The sequence below is a fragment of the Apteryx rowi genome, unplaced genomic scaffold (assembly GCF_003343035.1).
Source record: "Apteryx rowi isolate R43461 unplaced genomic scaffold, aptRow1 scaffold_426, whole genome shotgun sequence".
Lineage (NCBI taxonomy): Eukaryota > Metazoa > Chordata > Aves > Apterygiformes > Apterygidae > Apteryx > Apteryx rowi.
In genome coordinates this window covers 474,468-500,051 of record NW_020450679.1, presented here as the reverse complement: position 1 = coordinate 500,051, position 25,584 = coordinate 474,468, and the positions used below count along the sequence as shown (strand labels likewise).

Sequence of the window (25,584 nt, the reverse complement as noted above, 5' to 3'; positions counted from 1 at the left end):
TCTCTGGAGTTCATCTGGTGTTTGCTGTGGGAGTTGGAGGGTCCAGCATCCCCCAGATTTGAGAACCTCTGACTGGCATCCACTCTGTTTAAATCAATCTCAGAGTTTTGCTTAGGAAAACATCTAGTCCATATGTTTGATTGCTTGTATCCTTAGGAAAATATTGAACAGCTGTGTACAGGTGAGGAAGGGCCCAACATTTGAAAAAAAAAAAAGATTACTTGCTGTTTGTCAGTTTTGTGTTTTATCATATTTATTGGTACGTCTGATGCATCCATCCAGTGTAGGGATGACATGACAAAGTGGCATTTGAAGATTCTAGCTTTTGCTGGTTGTTAGGAAACAGAAGAACTGAGAAGGATACAGCTTGAGGAAATGATCTGTATTTTCTAGTGCCCAGGATATCAGGGGGCATTTTCTAGGGAGGGCTAACTGCAGTGGGACTTTGCTTATCAAGTGTAATGAGTGTTTCCTGTTTGTCAAAGGAAGGTAAGATGTGTCTTGTGATGGTTTGGGTAGCCTGCTTTTTAATCCAGCCTTACCAGATGCATAGCGGGTAACTTGAGTTTTCAACCTCCAAAACAAGCTGATGGCGGTCCAAAAGGAAATTCTGAAAAAACAAATATAACTGTGCTATTGGAGAGAGGGGAAAAAATTAATATATATGAACTACCAGCAACTGTGTCTGCTCCTTATGAATGATAATTGTGTAGTCACATCTTGGCTTTATGCTGGGAATAGGTGCGTTCTGTTTCCAGTTTGATAAGCTAGTCCAAAATGTGCTTGAGTTTGGAGCCTTTGGGTTGTTTGACTATTTTCTGTAAGCACTTCTGTCTTCTAGCTAGAATCTCATTTTCTTTCTGTTGTCATCTCCAGTTACTCTCCCACCAAGACCAGAACGTGCAAAGAATTGCTCTTGACTGCATTATGACGTACAAGCATCCTCATCTACTGCCATACAGGTAAGACCTTTTACGCTGTTTCAGTATCTGAATCATTGGGCTCTCATACCAAAAGCCTGTTGAGGATCAGCCACCTCTGAGAGAGAGCCATCCCTGTACTTATTGAACAAACATGTATAAATTCTAATTTTATCATGCTGCATCTTTCCAATCTAAAACAGTAAATATGGTATTCAGGTTGGTCGGTGTTCCTTCTTTGTTTACAAGAAAACAGCAGTGCTTTCATTCTGTCCCAGAATAGTGTGTGCTTAGTCGTCACATCATTTTCAAACAGGACTTTTGTAGCGATGATTCATAACCACTAGGTGAAAGTAACAGTATAAAATTGTAGCTTGTGGTTGAATAATCTTTTCAGAATGTGTCCAGAAGGTATGTGCCTACATAATTAAATTGAACTTGCTGGTTTTCTGAAATTTTTTTTGATAAAAGCATGAGGACATGGTGCTTTAATAAATTGTGTATAGTAAGTATATTGACAGGTAAGTAGGTAGGTAGATAGATAGGTAGAAGTGTGTGTGTTTGTGTGTGTTTGTTTTTACAACACCTTCCTCTCACCCCCCTAAAAAACTTCTACATGTATTACTTTCAGGGAGAACTTGCAAAGGCTACTGGAGGACAAGACTTTTAAAGAAGAAATAGTCCATTTCAGCATTTCTGAGGAGAGCACAGTAGTAAAAATGGAGCATCGACCAGCTCTCATCCCTGTTCTTATGAGGTGTGTCATGAATTGCTGGTTAAACATTGCATATCAAACTGCCGTAAGCAGCGATGCTGCTACTTCTTATTTTAAAGAATCAAGATAAGCCTATGGTTCCTGGTATAGTTTGACCTCTTAGTTTGTGATGTTCTGTGTGGTTTTCGTATTAGCACCTTTATGTAATGTGCTATGTGAATCATATTTTCTTTAAAAAACAGCTTTTTGGTAAATACTGTTTTTCTTAAGGTTTACAGAGAATTGAGACATTTCAGTTCATAGAGTACTGTCATTTGTTTTAATTAAGATACAATAATGCAAGTTATTGCGCAGATTGCTTCTTCAGCAGTAACTGCCCTCAGGCTAGCCTGGAGGTACTATTAATTTATACCTGAAGTCTCCAACAAAACTTCTGTAGTGGGAGCAGAAGCTGATCTTTCACTGCGATGTTTCTGGGCACTGTGTAGTAATTCAGAGGAGACCATGAGAGGGGAACTTCCACTCAGGTCATTCTCACTAGGCAAGGTTTATAAACCAATTCAAGTTTCTCCTGAAGAGTAGGAAGCTAGGAAGCAGATGGCTTGCTGAAAGCTAATGCAACCTTTTTTTGGCTCTTGAAGAATTCTCTATGGCAGGATGAGAAATAAAACGGGAAGCAAAACGCAGGGCAAGTCTTCTGCGGGCACTCGCATGTCGATCGTTCTGCGATTTCTTGCTGGCTCACTGCCAGAAGAGATACGGATGTTCCTGGATCTGCTCTTTGAAGCTGTGAAGCAATTCAGTAATGGTAGGTACATGGGGATATGGTACTTCCTGACCTGTGGGAATGTGGGAGCATAAATAGACTTAGTACTGTAATGTACTTCAGTTTGACTCTAACAGTGCCTCAGAGTGAGGAAAGGATGAAAGTAAACTTCTGATAAGAACTGGGATTCCCCCAACCTTTACCTTGCTTGGGGGCATACAAAGCTTGATTACTCTGTTTTACAGGTCTGAGATCAGAAAGACTGAATAACTTGCCACAGCCACGCAAGATGTAACAGGCCAGGGAATGAGCTCCAGTTGCTGACACTGTAGGCTAACCCCTAAGCTGGCCTAGCCGCCAAAGGCTTTGAGCTGTGCTCTCCATCTGACATGCTACTGAGCACAAGGCTGCCTGTATATGATGAGAATAAACAGAGGTTGTGAAGTGCTCTGATACTGCAGTAGTGGGTGTCATCTGAGTATTACAGACAGATGGAGACTTGGAGCTGTCTTTTATTTAAGAAGCTGAATGTGAGGAATTGTGATTTTAGGCCCAGATTTTACTATTTTTCATTGAAAGTTATATTCAGTACTGACTAACCTCATGGTGCTTCTCTAGATAAGTGGCTGTCGCTTTGCCTGTCCACAGGGCCTTGCCAGACCGCAGTGCTCAAGAGTATGGCAGAGCTGGATTTAGCTAAAGTTCTGCCACTTGGTCGTCAGCACAACCTCTTCAATGGCCTCGAAGTTGTATTGAAAAACATGGGACATTTGGTCAGTCAGTACCTGCCTGAAATTTTACAGATTCTGCTCTGTATGACAGGTGTGATATCCTGCATCCTCCAACAACGAGAGAAGGTACAGTATATGATACATGTATGTGTATATACGTACATACAAATATGTTAATTCCTTTCCCTCCTCCTCCGCCTGTCTTGCATACACGCACAGAGCTTCATTGATTCAGATAAAGGTAAGTTTAATGCCAGCATGGAGTAAAGCTTAATCAAAATAGAGGCCAATGGTATTGGTCTGAAAGTGCAGTCAGAGTGAATGTGTTTAGAAAGAACTGCTTTTGGACTGAGTTGCTGTTTGATTTACTGAAGAGAGAGTTGGAGGTGACCTCTGCGTGTTGCTTCCTGTCTGCTCTGGAAAAGAGCTTTGTTTTTGTGTGGAGCAGTGGTTATGAGGGGAAGGTAAATGGTTTGTCTTAAGGGCTTACCACAATCTTATGGCTGGAAGTTGAAGTTGGCTTTAAAGATGTAGTTTCTTGGCTTCAAGGATAATAAAACATTGGAGCAGGGGAAGGAGAGGATTTCAAGTTCTTTCTCTGAAAGCTTCAGAGTAAAACTTGTCTTCTAGGTGCTTCACTGTAGTGCTGGGCCCCAGGAGAGCTCAGTGTTGTGGATGATCACGGTTGTCCCTACCATCTCCTTCTGTCATGGGGCGCAGGGAGAATGTGCCTACCAGCCACGCTGTCAGCGCTTTAGGAGCACGTTCAGCTCTGCATTGGAACAGTCCTGCTTATCCATTGTCACAATTCAGGGCACTGGTAGTGTTTCTTCTCTTCTGTGCCATGGCTGTATGTGCAGGATGGGTCAGGTGGGGAAAATGTTCTGTTAAAGATTGACTGTGGCTAAAGATGGGCCACATTGGGTTATTGCTGCATTATGCCCAGGAGAGCAGTGCAGAGACCCCTGGGCTCATCCCCACACCAGGAAACACTTACCTATGCTAGCAGGGTGCAGGTGCAGGGCTAACTGTCCTGTAGGTGGGATATGACTGTTCTGCTTCAGAGTTGCCTGCTAGTTCTTTCTTCCTTGTAGCCACTGCACAGCACCTTATGGAGGCCCAGCTAGCTCAGGGGATCTGTTGCCTGTCACTTGGAAGCTATGTCATTTAGCCAGGCCTTCCTGTCTTTCTGAAAGTAGTGCGTTTTCCAGGCTTCAATCCAAACAGCAACAGGAGAGCTTGAGTCAGGTCCTAAACAGACCCTGGTCATGTATTAGGTAAGAGACAAGCAAACTGCACAGTTATCATCCCTGCTGTGTTGAAAAGAATGATGCGACGATAGACTGAACAAGTGGTGTTAGGTAATGAATGTTTTGTCATCTTGCACGTGGGTTCTTGACAGGACCTGTCTGTTAGCATTTGAGGTTGCAGCTTGTCTTTAAAACAATCCATCAAACATAGCAAACTCCTTCAGTCAGGCAGCATCCAAGGTCCCATGGTTGCCTGCAGGCTGCACAAAACCTTGTAACTGTCTTTGTTAGGACGAGGATGGGCAATTTTTAGGACAGCAGCATCCCATGGTCTGATTTAATCGATGGATTGCATGTGCCTGCATGTTTTAAACTGGGGAAGAGGGATTTTAAGAGCTACTTCATTCATTGCTGGGACAGTCACTTTTTGTGTGAGTTACTGCAGTAATCCTGTCATCATTGTGTAACTTGTGGAGTGACAGTCTGTCATTTGTCTGAACTTAATTTAACATTCCATTAGCCCATGAGATGTTAAAAGCTCAAGGAAGAGTGTGAGAAATCTGTTTATCTTAGCTAATTATTACAAGGCATTCCTGGAGTTTGAGAGTAATTTATTGCAGGCTAGTACTGCCTGGAGAGTTAAACATCTACTTTAACAGTTCTAAGCTAAGTTATTCTTTTACTGTATCCTGTTGATCACGTTCAATATTGAGTTTGTCTGTCCTCTCAAAGAATTGATTTCAGACGACTGCTCTTAGGACAATTGAACTGTGGAAGACCCAGAATTATTTCACCTGAGGGTCACCATTAGCAACAGCTGCTCAGTCTGTTTTGTGCGTGAAGGTAGGACCAGATGTTTGGCCTTTCAAGCAGCTCATTTGCTGCATGGAAGCTGCTTGCATACCACTAGTACACATGTCACACAGCTTGGGAACTCCTGGGCAAGAGCATATTTGGTTCCTTTTCTACCATCTCCTCTTTGTCTTTTTACACGTGATTTTGGATGTGAAGGCAGCATAGCAGTATATTGCATGGTCGAGGGTGTTGTCTTCAGAAATCCATAGGCACATTGAGTACAAAAATCCCATGCCTTTTAGTGAAGCTTTGACGCCAAAGCTGTTTTACAAAATAAGAGTTACTGCCTGTTTATTCTATGTGGTGGATCATGATATTTAATAAAAACCCCAAGACATAGCTTCAGTCTTGGACAATGCTCCTTATTTGCTCTGACATGGCTCTGTTGTTTCTGAGGCTGGAGTCAGTGCCTCTGCTCTGTGCTGTGTAGCTGTCCTTGGAGCTAGCTCATGTATTTGTGCTGTGAGCTGCATTGCACAGTGTGGAAATAATTTAGGTTATTCAAGTCATAATAGACAGTCCTCTGGGAGAAGAGTGGGAATGCAGCAGTGCATAAATAAGTTCATGATTAGCTGTGTGGCTCTTCTGCTCTTACTTAAATGTTGTCCCCAAGGAAGGCTATGGAACATAATCGCTTAATGGGTACAGGTAGCGTCCTCCTTTAACCAAACGCTAGACTCCCCCTGCTCAGCAGGAAGAGGTGTTCACATTCTTGCCTTCTCTCTTCCTCCCCTTTCTTCTTGTCTGTTGAATTCTTTTCTTCCTAATAGATTTCAATGTGCAAAGTACCACTTCACTTTAGAGAGCTGATTGGGGTCCTTTTCTGAGTAAGACAAAATTACCTGAATGTCAGGGCTGGAAGTGTAACTGGCTTGCAGCTTTCTGCACTTCGTCCAAAGGGCAGGTGCTGCTTCAAGCTGGTCAGCATGGACTTTCATGAGCTGAAGGAGTCCTGTATAATTGACTCAGTGCAGGAACAGGCACGTCTTAGAAACATCTGGGTCATCTGTGAGAGGTAAAGACTACTGTGAACAAGTTACAGGAGAAAACAGAAGAATGTTGTGATACTTCAAGCAGAGAGTGTATCTGTGGCCAGTGAAATACCGTATGTAATTTCAGAGCAAGTAGCTATTAGTATTGTTTTGTAAAGGTCTTACCATTTGTTTGTTTGCTTGTTTACAGGTCCAACCTAGGTTGATTAATCCGCTGAAGAATTTGAGACGTCTTGGACTCAAGCTTGTGGTTGACTTTTTTTCTGATTATGAGACCTACAGCTTCAGTGTGGAAGAGATCAATGCAGTTTTCCATGCAGTGGTATGGCCTCAGGTAATGCATCTCTTCTTGTTCCAAGCTAGCTTGTATGTAATGTGTACCATGGAGAAATCTCCAGCTCTCATTTGTTGGCATGCTGATGTGTGTGTTGAAGGCCAGTTTCTTGGCTCATGTCTGATTAATCCTGGTATAATCAAGTCACAGGCTAAAGTACAGAGGAGTTCATCTGAAAAAAATGGATGTCATGTCTCTGTTCTTTAACCGCAGAAGCAGACTTCTTCCCTGGATGCTTCAGGGAAACAAAATAGTGCTAGTCACTTCTAGGTTCACTTTGCTGCTTTTTTGTCTGAAAGTTATTAATAGGGCCTGTGATGGGGGGTTGCAGAAACCCCTCAAATGCAGGTGGGCTTTCCCACTGCTGCAGTTCAGTGGGCTGTGCACTTTCAGGCTTTCTTGCCTGCTGGGAGTACCATGTAAGCATAGTGAGAAGGCATAGGGTTGTGGCCCTGATCAGAGAAATTCAGATCCCCCCTGAAATTGTGAAAAAGCACTATTGTGAGAGGCAGGGAGAATGCACAGTATTGAAAATGAAATTGCAGTGGCCGTGTCAGTGCACTGCACTCTAAGGGTGGCAGGGCATGCCTGTGCCAGCTGCCGTGTTGTCTCTGCTGTCGGCGGTTGCCTAAGGGTAGCTGGGCAGCAGTGGGCTAACTCCAGCAGAGCTCTTCTGTTGAGGCTTTTGAGGCATCCAAATGGCCAAGAGCCTTGCAGCAGAAAAGCCTGTAAATAACGTCAAAGAGCTCCAGGAATAACTGCTCTGTTCTGTGGTGTGTGAAATCCCAGGTCTGCATCTCTAGACATTGTGCTTGTTTATTCCTACCCTGTTTCTCGGCTCTACCAATAGGAGTACATGACATGTAGCTGAACAGCAGATAAAATAGTTTCAGGCAATGCGTAATGGCTCTCTATTTCACTGGACTGAAGAGCAGGGACTTTTATGTTCCTGGTTTGTCCTTGGAGTCCTTTATTGCCTTCTGCTGTCCCAGTGTTTGGAGACCACAGTACCACATGCTCAAAGCAGTGAAAATGTGCTTCAAAAAAAGCAGTTCAGTGGTTAGGGCTTTGAGTCAGCAAAGCACTTAATGCTTTTGGAGAGTGTTGTGTTTGGAAATGCTGAGTAAATCTGATCAGGATATAGAATTGTTGTTAAATAGTTATAATTCCTGTTTTCCTGATATATGTCAGGAAGACATCACTGTGTTTTTGGAGCTTGGATTGTAGTACGATCCAGAAGCTCCCTCTAGAGGGAATTTCTGCCAGTGAACTCCACGGAGAGTGCTTTTGGTAGAAGAATCATTTGACTTGTGTGGCAGTGGGGTTTTGGTTTTGTTTGTTATTTTTTAAGGCTGTAGAGCTGAGACTTGTAAAAATTTGTAGAGAGGGTGAATTGAAGCCTTCTGTACTTGGAACTGGAGTTTACTGCTGTTCGTGCCCCAAGAGGTTGCTGCAGGGACTCCGTATTAATAGCCTGCATAGCAGCATTCCTGCAGGAGTAGATTAGCAATATACTCTTCCCTGTGCATCATTCAGGAAAGCTCCGATTTATGCAGAGCAGTGATGTTCCCAGCCTTTGGGGCAGGAAAAAAGCTTTCTAAGACTCAGACTGTGGTGGTCATTACACAGACCTGACTACATTCGGGTCTTGAGCCCGGACCGAGCTAGTGCATTTGTGCCTGTGTCCTGTCATGTCAAGGAGCAGCAGCTGCAGTGCAGTGCTATGGCTGGAGAACTCCTTGGTAGGGCTGTTTTGGACTCAGAGCCTGGTTAGGAGATCCCGCTCCCCGGGCCGGGAGGGTGCTCCTGTGGCTGTGAAGCCATGGAGATGCATGGCAAATGCTGGGACAGCAGGTGCTGTGGCCAGGGCATGGGAAGCATGGGGCAACAACTCCCGCATGTCATGCCCGCGATCTTGCAGGTCTGTTGCAGGGATGTTGCTAGGTCTCTGCAGCGGATGTGAGGATCTGTGGGGAATTACTTTGGGGCGGGGGGAAAAATGGTAGCTGGGGGAGTGTATAAATATGGAGTAAGATAATCTAACAGTGATGCCAGAAATATTGAGGGAGCTGTGAAGCCTATGATGAAATTACATTTTAAAAAAGGTAAACTATAGTTTGTAGTGGGATCTTTCTTAGAGTTGATGTTTTTAGGTGACTTTACCTACTTGTGCTGCACTGGTGTCTGGTTTTTCTTTCTTTTAGGTCTGCAGGTTGGCTTCAGAGAGTCAGTATTCTCCTACTTTTCTGCTCAAACTCATTCACACCTGGAGTAAGAATCCCAGGTAAACATTCTCCTCACAAAAAAGCAAGAGTACTTCTCTGGGTACACAAAATTCAGGGAAAAAAGGGCACACCACTATAACAAGTTATGGATGATTGTGTCAAAACCCATCTCTCTCTCTCTCCTTTTTTTTTAATTAGGCTATTATTCTTCTAATAGCAGTCCAGACACATTTGTGAAGCTTTCCAATTTATGCCAATCATTCTCTTTTTAGTGGGTTGCTTTTCCTATGTATGAACAATGAAACAGATACGTAGTCCAAACCCAGCTCAGGGGTGGGAGGGAGAACTGACTTCTTAGAAGATGTTTGTGTCTTAGCCAATGACTTTTAAATAAAATCTTGGGGGGCTCAGAGTTCATGTTTTTTGATTCCTATTCTTTCCTTTTTATGAAAGAATGTGGACAAGTTTAGCTCAGATTCTGTGACAGATTCTGAGACTGAAATTCGTAAGAGAGCTTTTCTGATGCAGGCCCTGGGAGAAGTTCTGTCTCACTGTCTTGAGTGGTTATTAATGCTTCCACCAACTCATTGCTTCTCCCTTGCCAGAGTACCAAGTATCTGTTTTATGACATGTCACTGGTAGGCATAAAGAACTTGTACACAAACTTATGTACAAAAATGGTGTTGGATCATTAGGATAGGAGCAGATTCTAAGAGGAGACCTGGACAAGCAAGGGAGACAGGGTTAGGTCCAGATGATGCTATCTTGAAGCGTAAGAAGGGACTAGATGACCTCTCACCCTGCCTTCAGCCTATTTTTCATGACACTATGGTTCTGTGATTTTGCATTTTTTTTCTTCTGCCTGAAGTAGAAGACAGTCATTGTCATTTTATGTGACTTTTTGCACAAAAAATTTATAAAGCTTGTAACTTAAATCCACGTTTTCATCCTACCTTTTTTATAATTTTTCTCTCAGATATTTCCCCTTGCTGGCCAAGCAGAAGCCAGATCACCCAGAGTGTGATATACTGTCAAACGTTTTTGCTGTGCTCTCAGCCAAGAATCTGTCTGAGGCCACATCCAATCTTGTGATGGACATAGCTGATAACCTTCTCAACAGCCCAGATTTTGAATCCACGGAGCAGGTTTCCAGTTTGACTGTAACTGACTGTGTTGTTGTTGACGCTGGCGACATGACAGAAGGTATGCTCGAGCAAGAGTCGTGAGAGGTCTACTGGGTGCTTTGAATGGAGGCATTAGGTTCTGATGGGGTTGTCTTTGCTTTGGGTGAGACTACTGGGGAAGGAGACATGGAAAAAATCTCTGTACAAAATTGTCTTGGCGTGCTCATGAACTGTAAAGTCATGCTTCTTTCATGACAGGTGAGATCCACATTGGAGTGTCAGAATCCTGAGCATTCCTTGTGAAGAGGGAAAACGTTTGTAGTATTAGCCTGTTTTAGTATTTGTAAACCTGTGACTGATATGATAACTTAAAGAACTGGTTGATGATTGGGACTGAGTCTAACATCGAGTTTTATAAACACCTATTCCCTGTTTTTATCAAAACCAAATGCACGTGGTCATGTATCGCTATGACTTTACTCTGTGCTCCATGGCAGTTGATTTCCTGCAACTGTGTAGTGTGCTATGCTAAGCCATCTTTCACCTGTAACACTCAAAGGCAATGGAAAGGAGAGCACTTAACACTGTGCCCTTGTCATGGCAGCTTTGATTTGCCCAGGAGGTCAGTGGTAGCATAAAGAAAACCACATCTACAAATGCTTGGACTGTTTTAGGACACAGTTACTGCCTTAGAGGAACCTGCTTGGTACCTTTTGATAAGTTTCCACTTACTGGGGCTGTAACTGAAATATGTGAGGAGAGTTTTTATTCTCTGCATGTGCTTTTTTTTGGAGGAGGAGGGGGGGTCCTAGCTCAGACAGACACATTAGACTTGTTCTCAGCCCCTGTGATGCCTGTTCCCAGCAGCCCTGCACATTCATAGCTGCTGTTGTTTTCTTTTTTTTCTTCCACTGATGAAACCTCATTTGTCTGCATTTTGCCCCTTTGTGTGGGGTTGGATGTCCCTTCCATTGCTGAGAGCTCACCTTGTTGCTTGCAGCACAGAGGTGAGTGTTTTAACTGTTGTATCCCTTTACAGAGACCCTCAGCCTGGGTTCCCGCTTTGTTCTGCCTCATGTTCCTGCCATACTTCAGTACTTCAGCAAGACAATGTTAAACATGGAGAAAGTAAAAAAGAAGAAGTTTAGAGCCCAAGTCAGCAAAGAGCTGAATATACTTTCCAAGTAAGTGATTCTTTAGAGCTCAAAACTGTTAAAGACTTGGGAGGAGGAAGGAGGCTCTTCCTAATGGCTTGCAAATTAGAAACATTATGTTATATGTAAATCCAGAGCAGTTTAAAATACCTGAATCTGTCATTCACCTGGCAAGTTGCTGTTGTCTGAGGGGGAAAGTTTTCAGAAATTGACTCTGACTATTTCTATTGCTGGTGCTCAAAGCCAGTACCTCTTTTGGTAGGAAAGGGTGTGGAAGGGACTACAGCTGTCCATGTGCAGCTGAATAGTCAGGCTGTAGACTTGCTCAAGGGAGGCATTGGACTTTAACTCAAAAGGCATTCATATCCGTAGTTGTTTGATCAAACTATGCTCAGGACATGGTTTTACCTGTTTCAAAGCATTCTATGAAAATCTTTTATAGGAACTAGCTTGAGTATCCACAAAGGCTTTCCCTTCCTTTTTTTAAATTGAAAATATTGAAGACATGGTTCTTCGGACCAAGAGACACATTATGCTTTCATATATTTGGGTGTGACACCTCCTGAAGTCACTTCTTACGTGGCTGAAGGCAAAACTTAGCCCCAGTGAGCTGGCTGGACGTTTCAAATTAGGCTGACATTTGGGAAGTGACACTTCTGTAGTTTTAAAGCTGGTATTTGTCCATTTCCCACCCTGCTGTCCCCATGGAGGTCTCTCCTTTCCTTTGGTTTTGAGCAGCTTGGATCTTTGAGCTTGCAGATGCCTGTGGCAAACGTGGTGGCTTTCTGTGACTTCAAGGGGCCTCTCCAAGTGTTTAACATCATGGCTTCAGTGGGAAGCTCTGTAAGCCTGGGTACAGATGGATGTGCTGTGTCACAACTTTATGGCAATAGCACTGACTGATTTCTTCTTTGGGCTGTGCTGGTGATTAGATTGATATAAAAATAGTAAACTACCCTGTCTCATCACATAGGATCAGCAAATTTATACAAGAAAAGAGTCAGAATTCAGTGCTTGTGAGCCTCCTCCTCCCTTTCCTTCACCAGAGTAACATTGACCAGGTAGGTTGAAATGTAGATTTGTTTAAGATGCAGTTAAAGGTCTCTTTATTGATTACATGCCATTTCTCATAATTAGCCTGAAATAAAATCTTAATTTGTTTGTAATCCACTTGACACCACTGTGTCATTACGTGTTGATGTGTATGAGCCACCAGATGCCTTGCAGGAATGCTGGTGCTTAGGCTGGCTCTGTTCCCTCTTTGACATAGGGAAAGTCTGCAGAAGCATTTGTCCAGTTTTTAGTTCCTTCGCTACTGAGCAGTAGTCAATGGTTGAAATAAATGTTCGTCTGTAACATGGACTTAATATACCCCAAATCCTAAGTCACAGTGTCTGGACAGCAATATGAATATCTGTGATTGAGTACACAGGACGTGCTGTGTAATGGCAGTGCTATTTTGGTCTGTTGCAAGATGAAAGGCAAACATTGTACAATACTATTAACCTGGCCCTACATGTTCTACTTCCATTCCCTTCACCTGCCACTGTTAAAGAATCCATCTGTTAATACAGAAGTGTGTCTCAGAATTGAAATTCTCCTTTAAAATCAGATTCCTCAGGCATGCCCAGTATATGAGCTGCAGTTGAAAGAAGCAGAGCTCTTCATGCCTTAGGCTTTTGTGCAAGCATTGAGGATATTGGTGGCTCTTCTGTCTGGAATTCCTGTTTCCCTCCCTGCCAAACCGTGTTTTCCAAAATACAGACCTATCTCTGACTAATGAATCTGTTGATTACTCAGCTTGACTGCCTGAGTCTTTAGACCAAGGTTTGGGTCTTGTTTTTCTTAAAAGACATGTAGTTGCTCAATGAGAGGTTTTATGCTTGAAGAAAGAACTGCTAGGCAACAGCCCGGAACTTCTGCTTTGCAGATGGTCATTTAATTGTTCACAGAGGATTCTCAGGGTTTTAAATGTGTGACTCACTAGGGAACCATATATGGTTTCAATTTAGGGAGATTGTACAAACATGCTGCTGTTACTGTTTGCTTTGCAGATTAAAGACCTCTTTTTTAGCTCTGTTAGTTTTCTGTTAGTTTTCATTTGAGGAAAGATACAAAAGAAGTCTTCGCTCTGATGGCACTCTTCTCTGACACTGTGCTTGGTAATTAATTGAAAAGTTGCAAGTGTTTGAGTGTGATGAATGCATTGAATGTTCCCTGTGTATATGTATCTGTGATGTGAATGAAATACAGCAAAGAAGTTAAGTTCACTCTGTGTCTTGAAATATTTCCCAAGGAAATGAAGTATTCTGGTGAGGTTTCAGTAGATATTGACTGTTGCCTGTCTGTCTCTTTCAGGATGCGGAGATTGACATTCTGGAGACAGTGCAGAACTTGTTGAGGCATTGCTCAAACCCCACAAGCTTTCTCAAACCTCTGTCAAAGCTTTTTTCTGTCATCCAGAACAAACTGTCTCGACAAAAGTTGTGCTTGGCATTTCAGGTATTGCCTTTTTAAGTGCCTTTCTATACTTTTTTTTTTCTTCTAACAGATCAAGAACAAAATAAATAGCTGTATTTATCATTGTTGTACATGAACCTAGAAAGCTTTTAATCTACAACATCTGTTAAGTGGAAGTAACAGAACTGCATGTGATAGACCTTAATGAACGGGAAAAAGAGCTGTGAAACTTTTGGCTTGCAGCCTGATTGATGTGAGCATCTCCAGGGTTCTGTTGTGTGAGAGAAGCCAAACAAAGCACATTTCGTCCATAACAAATCCTGTGTCTTTATGAACTAAAAATGGCTTTCAGAAGCCTGAAGCTGATTTTTATTTGTATTCTCCTCTTACAGATTTATAGCAGTCAGGCTGTTTTGTACTTTTCTGAAGTGACTTACATAACATTTTTTTCCTCAGCAGAAAAATCCAGGAAACACTTGATGTAGATGTTTAGAAATTTAGGAATTTAAAACACATCTTCCAACTTGTGGAAGAAAAACACTGATGACAAAATGACTCTTACTAAGCTTTATCAGGAGAAAGGCTGATGCTGTTGTTTTCTTTATTTTTAATCTCAAGTGGTTAGAATTAAAGTCTTGTGTCCTCCAACTTTTTAACACTTATATGAATTAAAATGTTTTCTTCCACATTTATTTTTAGACTTTATCTGATTTGGACAGTGAATTGAAATACATTACTGATGTTGTTAAGGTATGCACAGTTTCTTTGATTGTTCCCTTTTTTCTCCCATAACATTGTGTTGTCATGTTTCTAGCCTTTTTCATGAATGTCTTGTTGCTCTCTCATAGCTGAATGCCTTTGATCAACGGCATCTCGATGATATCAACTTTGATGTGCGTTTGTCAGCATTCCAGTCGATCACAGCCCACATCAAAGAAATGCAATCAGTGGATATCAACTTCCTCATCCCTGTTATGCACAACTGCTTCTACACCATCCAGGTTGGCTGAATGTTCCTTCTCTTGCCTTACACGCCTTGTTTTTATTATGAATCTAACTTCGATGTTCTTTCTGTTGGCTGTTTTTTAACACTGGAGAACATTCGGAGAGTGTATTTGGGTCTTTTCATGAACACGTGTTATAATGTTTCATCCATTTGCCTTTTTCCCTGTGTGTCTGGAAGAGCAAATACAATGCAGCAAGAAAATCAACCTAACTGGGGTGTGCCTTTCTATCAGCAAGCCCCTGGAACTATCAGGTCAACTTGTGCAGTAGAAAAGGCATGTTGCCATCTTGAAAGGCTGCTTTTCTTTCTGTTGCAGCATGTCCTTGTTGCATGGGCCGGCTGATGAGTTTGAAAGGATTTTTCCCATTTGGAAGACTGGGCATTGGTTCAGGTCTAGACCTTCTACAGGAAGGGTTTCAAGAGTTGGTAGAATTGTTGGGTGTCTGTAGGTTTTGTGATTTTGGGGAGGAAGAAGGTGTCATAACCCAACTCATGTGATACAATCTCTTCATCCACTCAGCTAGGGGATATGGCTCTTAGTGACAATGCAAGCCTTTGCTTGACCAGTTTTATCCGCCGGCTGGCAGAAATCGACCACGCAGAAGATGACTACAGGGAATTAATCCAGCACACTCTCCTGGAGTCTCTGCGAAGGGGGCTGAAGAGTAAGACTGAGGTAATGCACTACCATCTGATGACACATCTCCAGCTGTCTTCAGGACACTAGGGCATATGAGATTCTTTTTATAGATGGGTTTATTTTTTTTTTGGTGAGTCTGTTGCTGGGATAAGAAATACAGGTACCCACTGTAATCAGACTTACCCTTCATTTGAAATCCTATAAAAATCTAATAAGTCAACACTCTGCTATGTTGTGTTTCTCTGCCGTTGTTTAGCTTTTCTCAATAGTAGCTCATTCTTTGGAGAAGAGAGTTTTCTTTAATTTATGTGCTGTCCAAAGTATATGTATATTTGCAGTTACCAAAGAATACCAAAGGACTCATTGGCCTGAAGCACTTTGTAAATGGCAGCATGGCTGCGCTGAGGAGTGTTTAGCTGCCTTTCTAAGGGGTACTTAACCTTCACTGCTTGCTGTTTGCAGAGCATCCAGCAGGACTACACATCATTGCTTGCGTGCCTCATTCAAACATTCCCAGCAAATCCTGAATTCCGGGATTTGGTCCAGTTGACCAACGCCCATGATCCTGACATGGACTTCTTTGAGAACATGAAACACATCCAGGTAAAAGGCAGTGTGTTCCCCTAGCACCTCTCTCCCCCTGCCAAAGCAAGAGTGTTTTACTGTCAGATAATGTTTGCCAAAGCATCTGTGCACTGCTGTTAAAGGGAAGTTGAACCTGTATCATTAGGTGTCATAAAAAAATGGTATGTGGGCATTGAAGTTACATAGGTGACTGTGAATCAAAGTCACGATTCATTAGTATTTCTACTTATAAATATTTTGTTTTCATAACTTAGCAACACTATTTGTACCTTCTCCTAATTTGGCTAAAAGAAGTGATTTTGTTATAAGTGCTTGTTCACGTACTCGAACAGGCATCTCCATCCCACTGCCAGCAACACTGTGTCCTGAGGGTCCCTCTGACATAGGCAAGGAACAGATCTGTTTGACCAGCCTGTCCCCACTACCCTCTGTGCAGAGGTTGTGCAGCCCTTTTTCTTTCACAGGCCTTTTTGATTTATTTAAATGCTGCACAAAGCTTGGCCTCCCTGTTTTTCTTGTGGTATGAAAATACAGCATTCCTCATGCTTTCAGAGATGCAGTCAGAGAGCCTCATTACATCTGTAGTTAAATTTAACATCAAATCAAAATTTTCTTCCTTATAATTTACCAGGCCTCATCATCTTACATCATTTACCTCTCTTGGCTGATACCTGAAGATGGCACATTCTTAGGACTGTGAATTCACAGTGAAATATCACATTGAGCTGGAGTATTTGTTGATGTAAAAGACTGGTGAAAGCCCAGAGACTGAATGGAAAGAGTGTGACCTATTCTTGGAAAAAAACTGTGCTATGTTTATGTCATGACTTAAAACTGAGCCATTTTCAAGACTTTTGGGTGCATGTGCTCTGTTCTGCTAGCTGTGTCTCAAGAGCCACCTCATTCACTCTCTCTCATGTTTGGCTTAGATCCACAGGAGGGCACGAGCCCTGAGGAAACTGGCTAAGCAGCTCACTGAAAAAAAAATTGTGCTGTCCTCCAAATCCCTTCAGAACTACATCATGCCTTATGCTACTACAGCCATTTTTAATGAAAAAATGCTTAAGGTAGGTTTTTTAATTGGATGCCTCCATTTTGAATATTTTTACCTTTCTCGTATCATTCTCGTTCTAAGACTTACCGCTTTGAAAGGCTGATAGGGCTGTGGAGTGAGTGTTCTCCTTGCTCATGAGAGTGCTGTCATTCTTTTCAGTGGTGGAAGGAGAGTTCAGAAGGTGCAGATTCAGTCTGGGCCCAATCCTGTATCTGCTAAACCTGTCCTGCATCTCCAAGATGAATTTCTTGACTGGGTTTTTGATTTGGGATTATTTTTGTTTGTGTTTTTTTGTAATTGGATGATGATTTTTTTCCCTATTCCTCCAAACTACTCTCTTATATTCTGTTGTGGTAAAGACTCTTCAGAGCAGAGATTAGTCACTGTTTGGCAGCAGAATGTGTGTGGCAGGGAGCATAGGCTACAGCTAGTAATTGAGGTGGGAATAAATACTGTTTTCATGGGGTATAAGGGTGAACTGCAGGAACTAGTTGAGAATCTCAGAAATCAGTAGCAGCTTTGTAATTAAAGCTTAAAGGGTGACATTTTGTTGATCACTTTTCATACCTTTTATTTAAAACACATGAGGTGAAATTACTTGTGGTGCCAGTCTAGATAGACTTTTTGTTTGAGACTGAAAGCTGAGGTTTTACAAGTCTGTGCAGTTCCCTGCACACCATCAGTAGGACAGCAGAGCCGCTTATATCAGACCAAGCAAATGTGGCTTGTCTAATTGGCTTACTGTCAGAAATCCTGTTTTGAAGCAGAAGCAATTAAAACTCAGGCACGTGGCTTGGCTCCTGCAGTCATACAGACTGCCCCCATCAGTGGAGTGACTCCCATTTGACTGATGGGAGGTAAAAATGCATTGTCTGAAACCTTGGTGGGAAAAAAAGAACACATTTTGTTTCAGATTTGCTATGGCTTAACAGTGTGAGTTTCTAGTTGGTCAGAGTGGCCCAGCAATGCGTGATCTGTCTGTGGCTAGGTATCTTGACTGGTTCATACCTGCTTTTAGCTCTTCACACAAGTGGGCCCATAGAATTGGTCATGTGAGGAAAAAATAAGTATTTGCAGAAATATTTAGAGGAGGTGGGTCTGGAGATCAGCTTGGTGAACTGTGATTTTTATCCAGTAACCAGGGAAGATTTGAAAGAGCCGAGTACCAAGCATCCTCACTAGGTAGAAGTTACTTTCTTTGTCCTTTGTTGCTTTGAGTAAAGGATGCTTTAGACATTTGCTCGGCATGAATGTTAACAATTGAATTTCTGTCTTTTGGGCAGCATGAAAATATGGTAACAGCCTCAGTTGAAGTTGTTGGAGCTGTCTGCCGGCATCTCTCCTGGTCAGCATACTTGTACCACTTAAAGCATTTCATCCATGTCTTGCAAACGGGGCAAATCAATCCAAAGTTGGGAGTCAGGTAGGTACTATGAGTGATGCTACTCTAGATTTCTCCAAAGGCTGCTAAGACAAAATTCAGTGTCTTAAGAAGCATCACATGGGTTTTTGCCTCTTCACTGGGATGAGAGATTGCCCACTCTGAGGTGGGCTCATGCAAGTGAAAGTCTGGGCATGGCCTTGCAGTTAGATGTGACTGAGCTATGAAGGGTTAGCAGGTGTTTGCTTTCTCACACTGTGTCTCACCATGTGCATGCCAGCATTAGCAGCTTCTGCTCTTGCCTGACTGTCCCTGTTCCTGGGCCACCTCCATTGCTCCAGCACTGCTGTCTGTGAGGCTTTGCAGTGAGCTAGGTCGCAGAACTCATCTTGCTGAAGAGCAACCTTTTTTTTTTTCTTTTTTTTTTTCCCCTTGGGTTGTTACTTCAGCATAAACCACCTCAAGCTGTGCTTTCACTGAGTCTGAAGTTTTTTTAGAAGTGCCTTTAAGGTTTTCCATTATGTTGGTCTATGCCACTTCTTCTTTTTGTGTGGAGAGCTGATCTGTCTCTGTTTGTTTCTTCCACAGCTTGTTAGAGACAGTGCTGGAAGCCTTTCACTTTGACCATGAAACACTTGAAAAGCAGCTTATGACCATTGAGCACCAAGGTAAGCTTTCTGCTCCTGAATATAGATGCACTCCTTCTAATTGCTCAAAGTGCAGTTAGTCAAAAACTTGTGTTTTATTCTTGAGGTCATCTTTTCCCAGCTTTTTAAAATGGGCATGTTGGAAAACTAGCTTTGACTTACCTCCTCAGGAGTAGTACAGACTGTCCTCCTGTGTGTTGGCACCACGAGGAGAGGTAGAGCAAACCATATCCACACTACCTCTCCATTCCCCTCAAACCAGGCCTCCATAGGCCAAAATACCCCAGACCAGGTTTATGGTAATCTGGGAGTTCTCCAAGGGCTGTGCCCACCCACAGCGTCTGAGCATTTTTGTCCTTGCTGTGAGCTGCTCTCAGTGTTATCAACAGCCTGGGCAGGTTGCCCTGTGCTCTGGCCCTGGCTCCCCCTGCAATTTCGTTGAGAGAAATGGTAACTTTGGCTTGTTCACCATTGTGGTTATCTAAGTCATGGTCTTTGGGATGTTCTGAGGAAGGAGGATATCTCACAGCTGTGCTTGTCAGTACCTCTTGCCTTGTGAAATTATCAAGTATAAGTGAATGGCACTTCTCTGACATTCAAGGGCAGTGAGCTTTGTTAAACTGTGGAGTTCAGCCAAAGAACAACATAGTCTTTGCTTTAAGCCTAGCCCTGGTGGGTAGTTTTCAGAAACCAGCATGCCAGGACTTCTCTTCCCAGTAAAACAGCTCTGTTGCTTAGTGATCATTTGCTATTGCTTGCTGGTGGTGGGCCGGAGCTCTGTCCATACCAAAGCCATCACAGGAATCTCTTTTAAGGACTCCATTTTTGTACCCTCCTGCATTTATCAGTGTTTTTGACAATTACCTCACAGGAGCTGCTCCCATGGATCTTGAGCCAGTGATGGAGGGTGAAGAAGCCATGGAGCTGGAGCAGAGTGAAGGGGAAGAGGAGATGGTGGAGGAAAACAAAGAGGAGAATCTTCCTGAGGAGCTGGCAGAGCCTGTGCCAGTCCTGCCTGACCAGGCAGCTGAGACGTCTGAAGATGCTGAGCAAGTGACCAAAACTGTTTCTTTCCTACCACGAAATAAAGAAGAGCTGGAATGTCTGATCAAACATATCCAAGATACAGTTACATCCAACATCTTGCCCAAACTGCACAGGTGTATTGTTGCAAAGGTGAGGAGTTGATGTTGGAAAGGCAATTTACAGATCTGTGCTGCTGCTGTAAGGGTTGGGGTGCTACTGCAAAGAGACATGTTGAAACATACCACACAAAACACAAGCACAGCTGGAGAGAGAGGCCACCTGAAAGCACAAAAGAGGCTTCACTCCATTTGGTGTTTCACTGAGATTGCTGACAGTCTCTCTGGTCAGAGTGGCTGTGGCGTCTTCACTTCCCTGCTTTGAACTGGATTGAGCCACACAAGTGAAACAATTCACTTCATGCAGCCTGCTGAGAAGTTCTCAGTCACCTGTTAGCACCCGGTTTAGCTTCTGTATTGAAAATGCAGGGAATCGTCATCTTTTAGCTGCCTGGGTTTTTCCTGTAGTCGGTAGAGAAGGACAGCATCTCCAAAGGTTGTCTGTCGCATCCTGAGAAAAGTGTTTAAGATGAGTGAGACTTCCAGGAAGTGCTTCTTTCTCTCTCATCATTCATCCCAATTACCTTAGACTATATGTGGGTGAGATGAATCCTTCCCTTAATTTCTTCCGGTCATAGTTCTTCATCTATAAAGCAGGTATGCCACAAGGTGTGAGACAGCTGAGGGACAATACTTTAAGACTGCCTGACCCTTATGAAACAAATTGTATGGCTATCTAAATGTATGATGTAGCTAAACCTTTTAGGGATGACTGAAGTCATCGTTGTAATGCTTATTATTGAAGTATGCTTCTGGAAGGCCTCTTTTATATGGCACTCTCAGTCTATCTTCCCTTTTTTGCTATCCCCCTTGTTTTCTGCCTGGGAGTGCACAGAGGGAGCTCACAGACTGCAATTCTTTTAATTTGCAGTGCAAGTCTGGCCAGTGCAGTAAGTCACTTTTTGAGAAGACCTCCACCTAATTATAAACAATGTTTATAAATTTTAGTTGAATCCTTCCATAAACCACTTCTGAGGTCACAGTGTGAACATCCCTCTATGAAATGTAGCACATTAGACAAATACACAATTGTGTTTGTTAAAATGCAGTCATGCTCTGTTCCTCATCCTCAAGTCTTCAAAAACAGAACTAACTTGCCATATTGGCCTCTTCTCAGGGTTTGCTGAGGAAACTCAGGGTTTGTTTAAGACTGTGTTCATTATACTTTCATATGTTAAACGTGCATTGTGTCTTGCTCTGTCTTACAAAGGTTAAAAGAGACGAGGAACACAAGCTCGTGAAATCCAATGTTGTGAATGATGACGAGGTAGTTCGTGTGCCTTTAGCTTTTGCAATGGTCAGGGTGATGCAGTGTCTTCCCCAAGAAGTGATGGAAGCCAACCTGCCAAGGTAAAGTCCAGAAGAGCTCTTCGAATGCTCTTCACTGTGCTGGGCATGAGTGCAAGCTTCTTTCTCAAGCTGTGGTCATGCACATAGCTAAATGTAGGAGGAGCATTCTATCAGACCTTAAATATTTTTTCTGGAAACAGATTTTTCCTAGTGAAATACCCCGCTGTCTGCATTTGACTTTTATAAAGCTGAGTTTGAAAGGAATTTGGTAAATCCTTAAATAAGAGCAGAGCAGTGAAGCAGGGTGCAGATGTAGGGGTGGCAGAGCTGAAGAAAGAGTACTATACAGAAAGAAAGGACAGTCTGTAAAATCTTTTGAAGGAGGATGGGTCTGTGTACAACTATAAAGCCTTTCTGTGAGGCTGGCTTTGAATGTAGTTTTGGTTGTAAAACAGCCCTGAAAAGCAGCCTTCATAGTTAGCAGTGTAATTAATTCTGCTCTGTTTGGAGGTGAGCTAAGCTGTCCATCTCTGCTTGCAGCATCCTGCTGAAAGTCTGCTCGTTCTTGAGGAACAGAGCCCAGGAAATCCGGGACATCGCCCGCAACACCCTCACTAAAATCATGGAAGTGTTGGGAGCGCAGTACCTGCTGTACATCGTAAAAGAGATGCAGTCCACTCTCGTCCACGGGTACCAGGTAATGCTGAATTTCTTCCTCTTCTGCTCTTTGTAGGTCTTTATAAGTGTTAGGAGGAGAATCCAAAGGGAAATTTATTACCAAAATTGTTTTGCACTGGAAGAGTAGTTGGTATAATACAAGTAGATGCTACTGTTAGAGCCTATATCATTCTTTGTTAGGCTAAATATTATATAAACATATGTTAACTGAGGGACTGTACCCAAAGAACTTATAGTCTAAACCGAGAAGAAGAAGAAAGGATCTCCATTTTCCCAGTGAAGAGTTGAGGTTCAGAGGTGAAGGATGAATTCCTGGTCCTATTAAAATTAGTGGGAATCTTTCCAGTAACTTTGGTAGGATCAAACATCATCAGAGGTGACTTGCCACAGAGACTGCACAGAGAGCATGTGACGGAGATGCTAATTGCAGCCTTACTTCCTGAATGCAGAGCCAAGGCCCTGACTATTAATTCATCTTTCCTCTTGCCACAGTGGTTTGTGATAAGAATAATTTCCTATGAGTATTATCTCGGGGGAAAACATGAGTTTCTAGCTACTGGAACAGTGAAAACACTGATTAGCACAGCCTAAAAATAGCAGTGAGAACACTGGGGAAAGAGAGAATTTTAGCCCTCCTGCTAGTGTGTGGAGGGACAGGGGTCCTCTTCCTGCCACCCACCCATGGATTCTCATCCTCCCAGTAGTTTTTCTGTAGCGAAAGCTCAAATGCAGTATGTGAGTTGTGATGTCTCTGCTGTCGTATCCCCCCTCCATCCAGTTACATAAGAAGTCCATGGAGGGGGGATGGAAACATGATTTTTCTCTTTTTCTCTAGCTCCACGTGCTGACTTTCACTGTGAACCTGTTACTGAAGGGCCTTACTAGCAAGCTCAGTGCTGGTGATTTGGATCCTTGCTTAGATATCCTGGTTGAGGTAAAAGCTGCTATTCAGGATTGAAGGAAGTGCATCATGAAGTGCTTGGGGGACACTCTGGGAGGAGCAGAGGGTTGTCTGTAGATTGCCTCATACTCAGTGGCAAACAGGGCTGATTGTACATTTACTGCAAAGCAGAGAGACTGTTTTTAATGAGGCATTAGCATACCCCTTGTAGAGGCACAAAGTACCTCCTGAGAGTGTGCCCTGAGCCCTGCATCTTAGGAGGGAATTGGTTCAAGATTAAGACATGTAACTGTTTTGCCATGTGCTCTAGATGGCTGAGCAATAGTCAGCAGAGATCTAGTCAGTGCAGACCACAGGGCCCGGGAGCTCAGCTGGCAATCCAGAAAGGGGGTACATTCAAATGTCTTGGTCTGACTGGATTCTCACTCCTTGTCACAACACTGCAGAGCGGTGTGAGAACAGCTGCTCCCACTAGTTTGCTGAGACTGGGGTGCTTTATATTGACAAAGGAAAGGTAGGTGTGATTTGTGGGGGACCTGGGGAATTGTTGGGTTTTTTTGTGGGTAGGGAAAAAATAGTGTGGTTCTGCTGTTACTGCATGAATCTGGCTCTACTTTTTTGCTCTTCTCATTCACTTCTGTTGGCTGCTTTCCAAAGATTTTCAACCAGGAGCTGTTTGGGGATGTAGCTGAAGAGAAGGAAGTGAAGGGAATTGTCTCCAAGGTCATGGAAGCGCGCAAGAGCAAAAGTTACGATTCCTATGAAATTCTCGGCAAATACATAGGGAAGGGCCAGGTGACGAAACTTATTCTGCCATTGAAAGAGGTAAGAAAAGGCAGCCGTAGCCTTTCTATAGCCCTGAGCACTCTTAATTGTGTATGGTCTAGAAGAAACTCTAGAGCTTCTAGTGGCTACTGTGGCATTACTTACATAATTATCTCAGGCTACTAATTTTCCTCTCGAAAGCCAGTCTGCACCAGCTTATAAAATGAGACTTTGCTACAGGCATTCAGGAGAAGGAGTGGTGTTTTGGGAAGCTTTCTGCTGAGCTAGAAAGGAAACATCCCATTGTGGTTGTTCAGTTCACTCTCCCTCTGCAACAATGACTCTTGTTAATGCTGTTTGCTCTGGCACTATAAGTTCTGCAGGCTATTTTGTGACTGGATCCCTTGTGCATAAAGGAAACATTGCCAAAATGTATTAAGGCTCTGACTTTGTGGAATAAAAGCTTGTGCAGAGATGCAGTTGTTTCAGAGGGATATGCGCTCATGGAGAAATGGAGCCCTGTTTGCTCATGAGCTCTGGAACGTCCTGGTGGCGCAAGGAGAATGGGCAGGAGCCTGAGAACAGGCTGGAGGGAGAAGGGAGGGATGTTGGGGCAGAGCTGAGGCAATGGGATGCTCTTCATGTAGAGAGCTTGGGAATGAAGGCAGTAAGTGAAGATGGAGGAATTGGTCTGGCTTTTCCTGTGACTTCACAGTACAGATGGCAGATCATTGCCCTCCTGCTGCATTTTGACTAAGTCTCATGATGGTTCCTTTGCAGATTCTGGAAAGCACCACAAGCCTGAAGAAAGTCCGGAAGGTGCATGAGGCACTGCGTCACATCATGATAGGGCTGATCTTCAATTCAGATATGAACGCGGAATCCCTTCTCCTCCTCAGTCATGGTCTCATCAGCGAAAACTTGCCTCTACTCACTGAGAAGGCCAAGTGAGTTCCAGGCCATAACCTGGCTAGTCTGTTATCAGTTGGGGGTTTGCTTGCAAAAAAAAGGCAGCTCTCAAATCCAACTGATCAAATCTGTAAGGGCTTCCTTCCTTTTATTTGCTCTTTGTTTTTGATGTGAGCAAATTATTTGGACAGCTCCAGGGCAGGGAGAAAGCTTGGAAATGGAAGTGATCATTTTCTAAACTTAAGGGAGTCTATCCTTGTAAGTGCTAAAGGCCTTTAGTAAGGCTTTTTCACCATCTGATAAACTGGTATAGGGGTTTGGGTGAAGGGAGAGTGTGTGCGGGTGTGTGTGTAGGAGGGAGCTACAAATTAGCATGTAAGAGGCCTATAGGGTCCTGGGCATTTTTATGGAGTCAGGAACAAGAGAAACTGTGGCCTGCCACTTAATCACTTCAGAGCTGGCGCAAAAGTCAGGGAGAATAGCTATGAGATTTCTTCTCCATTTGGTGGTGTCACTGCTCAGAACTAGGTTCAGGTGTCTCATATGTCCTGTTACATAGGCTGGCTTGCACTATGATCTGACAGCTGTTTGCAGGCCTCTTGGAGCAGTTTTTAAAAGCCATCAATAATTATTGCTCCCTTAAGTGAAAAACATCTAGCAGAGATTTCTATGTAGCCATTCTGCCTTGAGTTGCAATGGATAACAAGGAGTGTCAAGCTCCATCAGTTACCAGCCCTCTGCTGAGGGAGGTGTGCTTTTTGAACTGCTCTGGCTATACCAGAAGCACTTGCCAAGCAAATGCTTAGATACAGCCAGTGGCCAGGGGTGAGAAAAAGGCATGGCTATTGTAAAACAGTGTGTAAATGAAGTGTCTGTAAATGTGGACAGATGTGGAAGTGTGGTATGTTCACTTGGAGAAACTCCCAAGGTTTTGCCTGTTTGCTGAGGAGAAAATAAGGGAGATGTTATGCAACTCGGTGTTTATTTGTTGGTCTGTGCAATAGTGACATTGTTCCCAAGCCTGAGAGTCTCCTGTCTCCTGTCATGTTGCTCTCAAGTT

At 43.1% G+C, this 25,584-nt stretch overlaps 1 protein-coding gene across 2 annotated transcripts in view; it reads left to right on the top strand.

The window, feature by feature from the left end:
- UTP20 (UTP20, small subunit processome component) overlaps positions 1-25,584 on the top strand; it is a 67,508-nt gene that overhangs the window by 25,921 nt on the left and 16,003 nt on the right. For both annotated transcript variants that reach the window (XR_003255243.1, XM_026076131.1), the window contains exons 24-46: positions 877-962; positions 1,552-1,677; positions 2,277-2,443; positions 3,050-3,258; positions 6,420-6,563; positions 8,768-8,847; positions 9,765-9,991; positions 10,952-11,096; positions 12,040-12,127; positions 13,425-13,568; positions 14,226-14,276; positions 14,375-14,527; positions 15,053-15,208; positions 15,635-15,775; positions 16,687-16,824; positions 18,095-18,234; positions 18,781-18,860; positions 19,711-20,015; positions 21,192-21,331; positions 21,812-21,968; positions 22,785-22,883; positions 23,508-23,675; positions 24,396-24,562. Coding sequence is in view for 1 of the 2 variants with exons in the window: in XM_026076131.1 (XP_025931916.1) it covers positions 877-962; positions 1,552-1,677; positions 2,277-2,443; positions 3,050-3,258; positions 6,420-6,563; positions 8,768-8,847; positions 9,765-9,991; positions 10,952-11,096; positions 12,040-12,127; positions 13,425-13,568; positions 14,226-14,276; positions 14,375-14,527; positions 15,053-15,208; positions 15,635-15,775; positions 16,687-16,824; positions 18,095-18,234; positions 18,781-18,860; positions 19,711-20,015; positions 21,192-21,331; positions 21,812-21,968; positions 22,785-22,883; positions 23,508-23,675; positions 24,396-24,562 (3,311 nt within the window). In the remaining variant the exon portion in view is untranslated. The remainder of the gene's footprint in view (positions 1-876; positions 963-1,551; positions 1,678-2,276; positions 2,444-3,049; positions 3,259-6,419; positions 6,564-8,767; positions 8,848-9,764; positions 9,992-10,951; positions 11,097-12,039; positions 12,128-13,424; positions 13,569-14,225; positions 14,277-14,374; positions 14,528-15,052; positions 15,209-15,634; positions 15,776-16,686; positions 16,825-18,094; positions 18,235-18,780; positions 18,861-19,710; positions 20,016-21,191; positions 21,332-21,811; positions 21,969-22,784; positions 22,884-23,507; positions 23,676-24,395; positions 24,563-25,584) is intronic.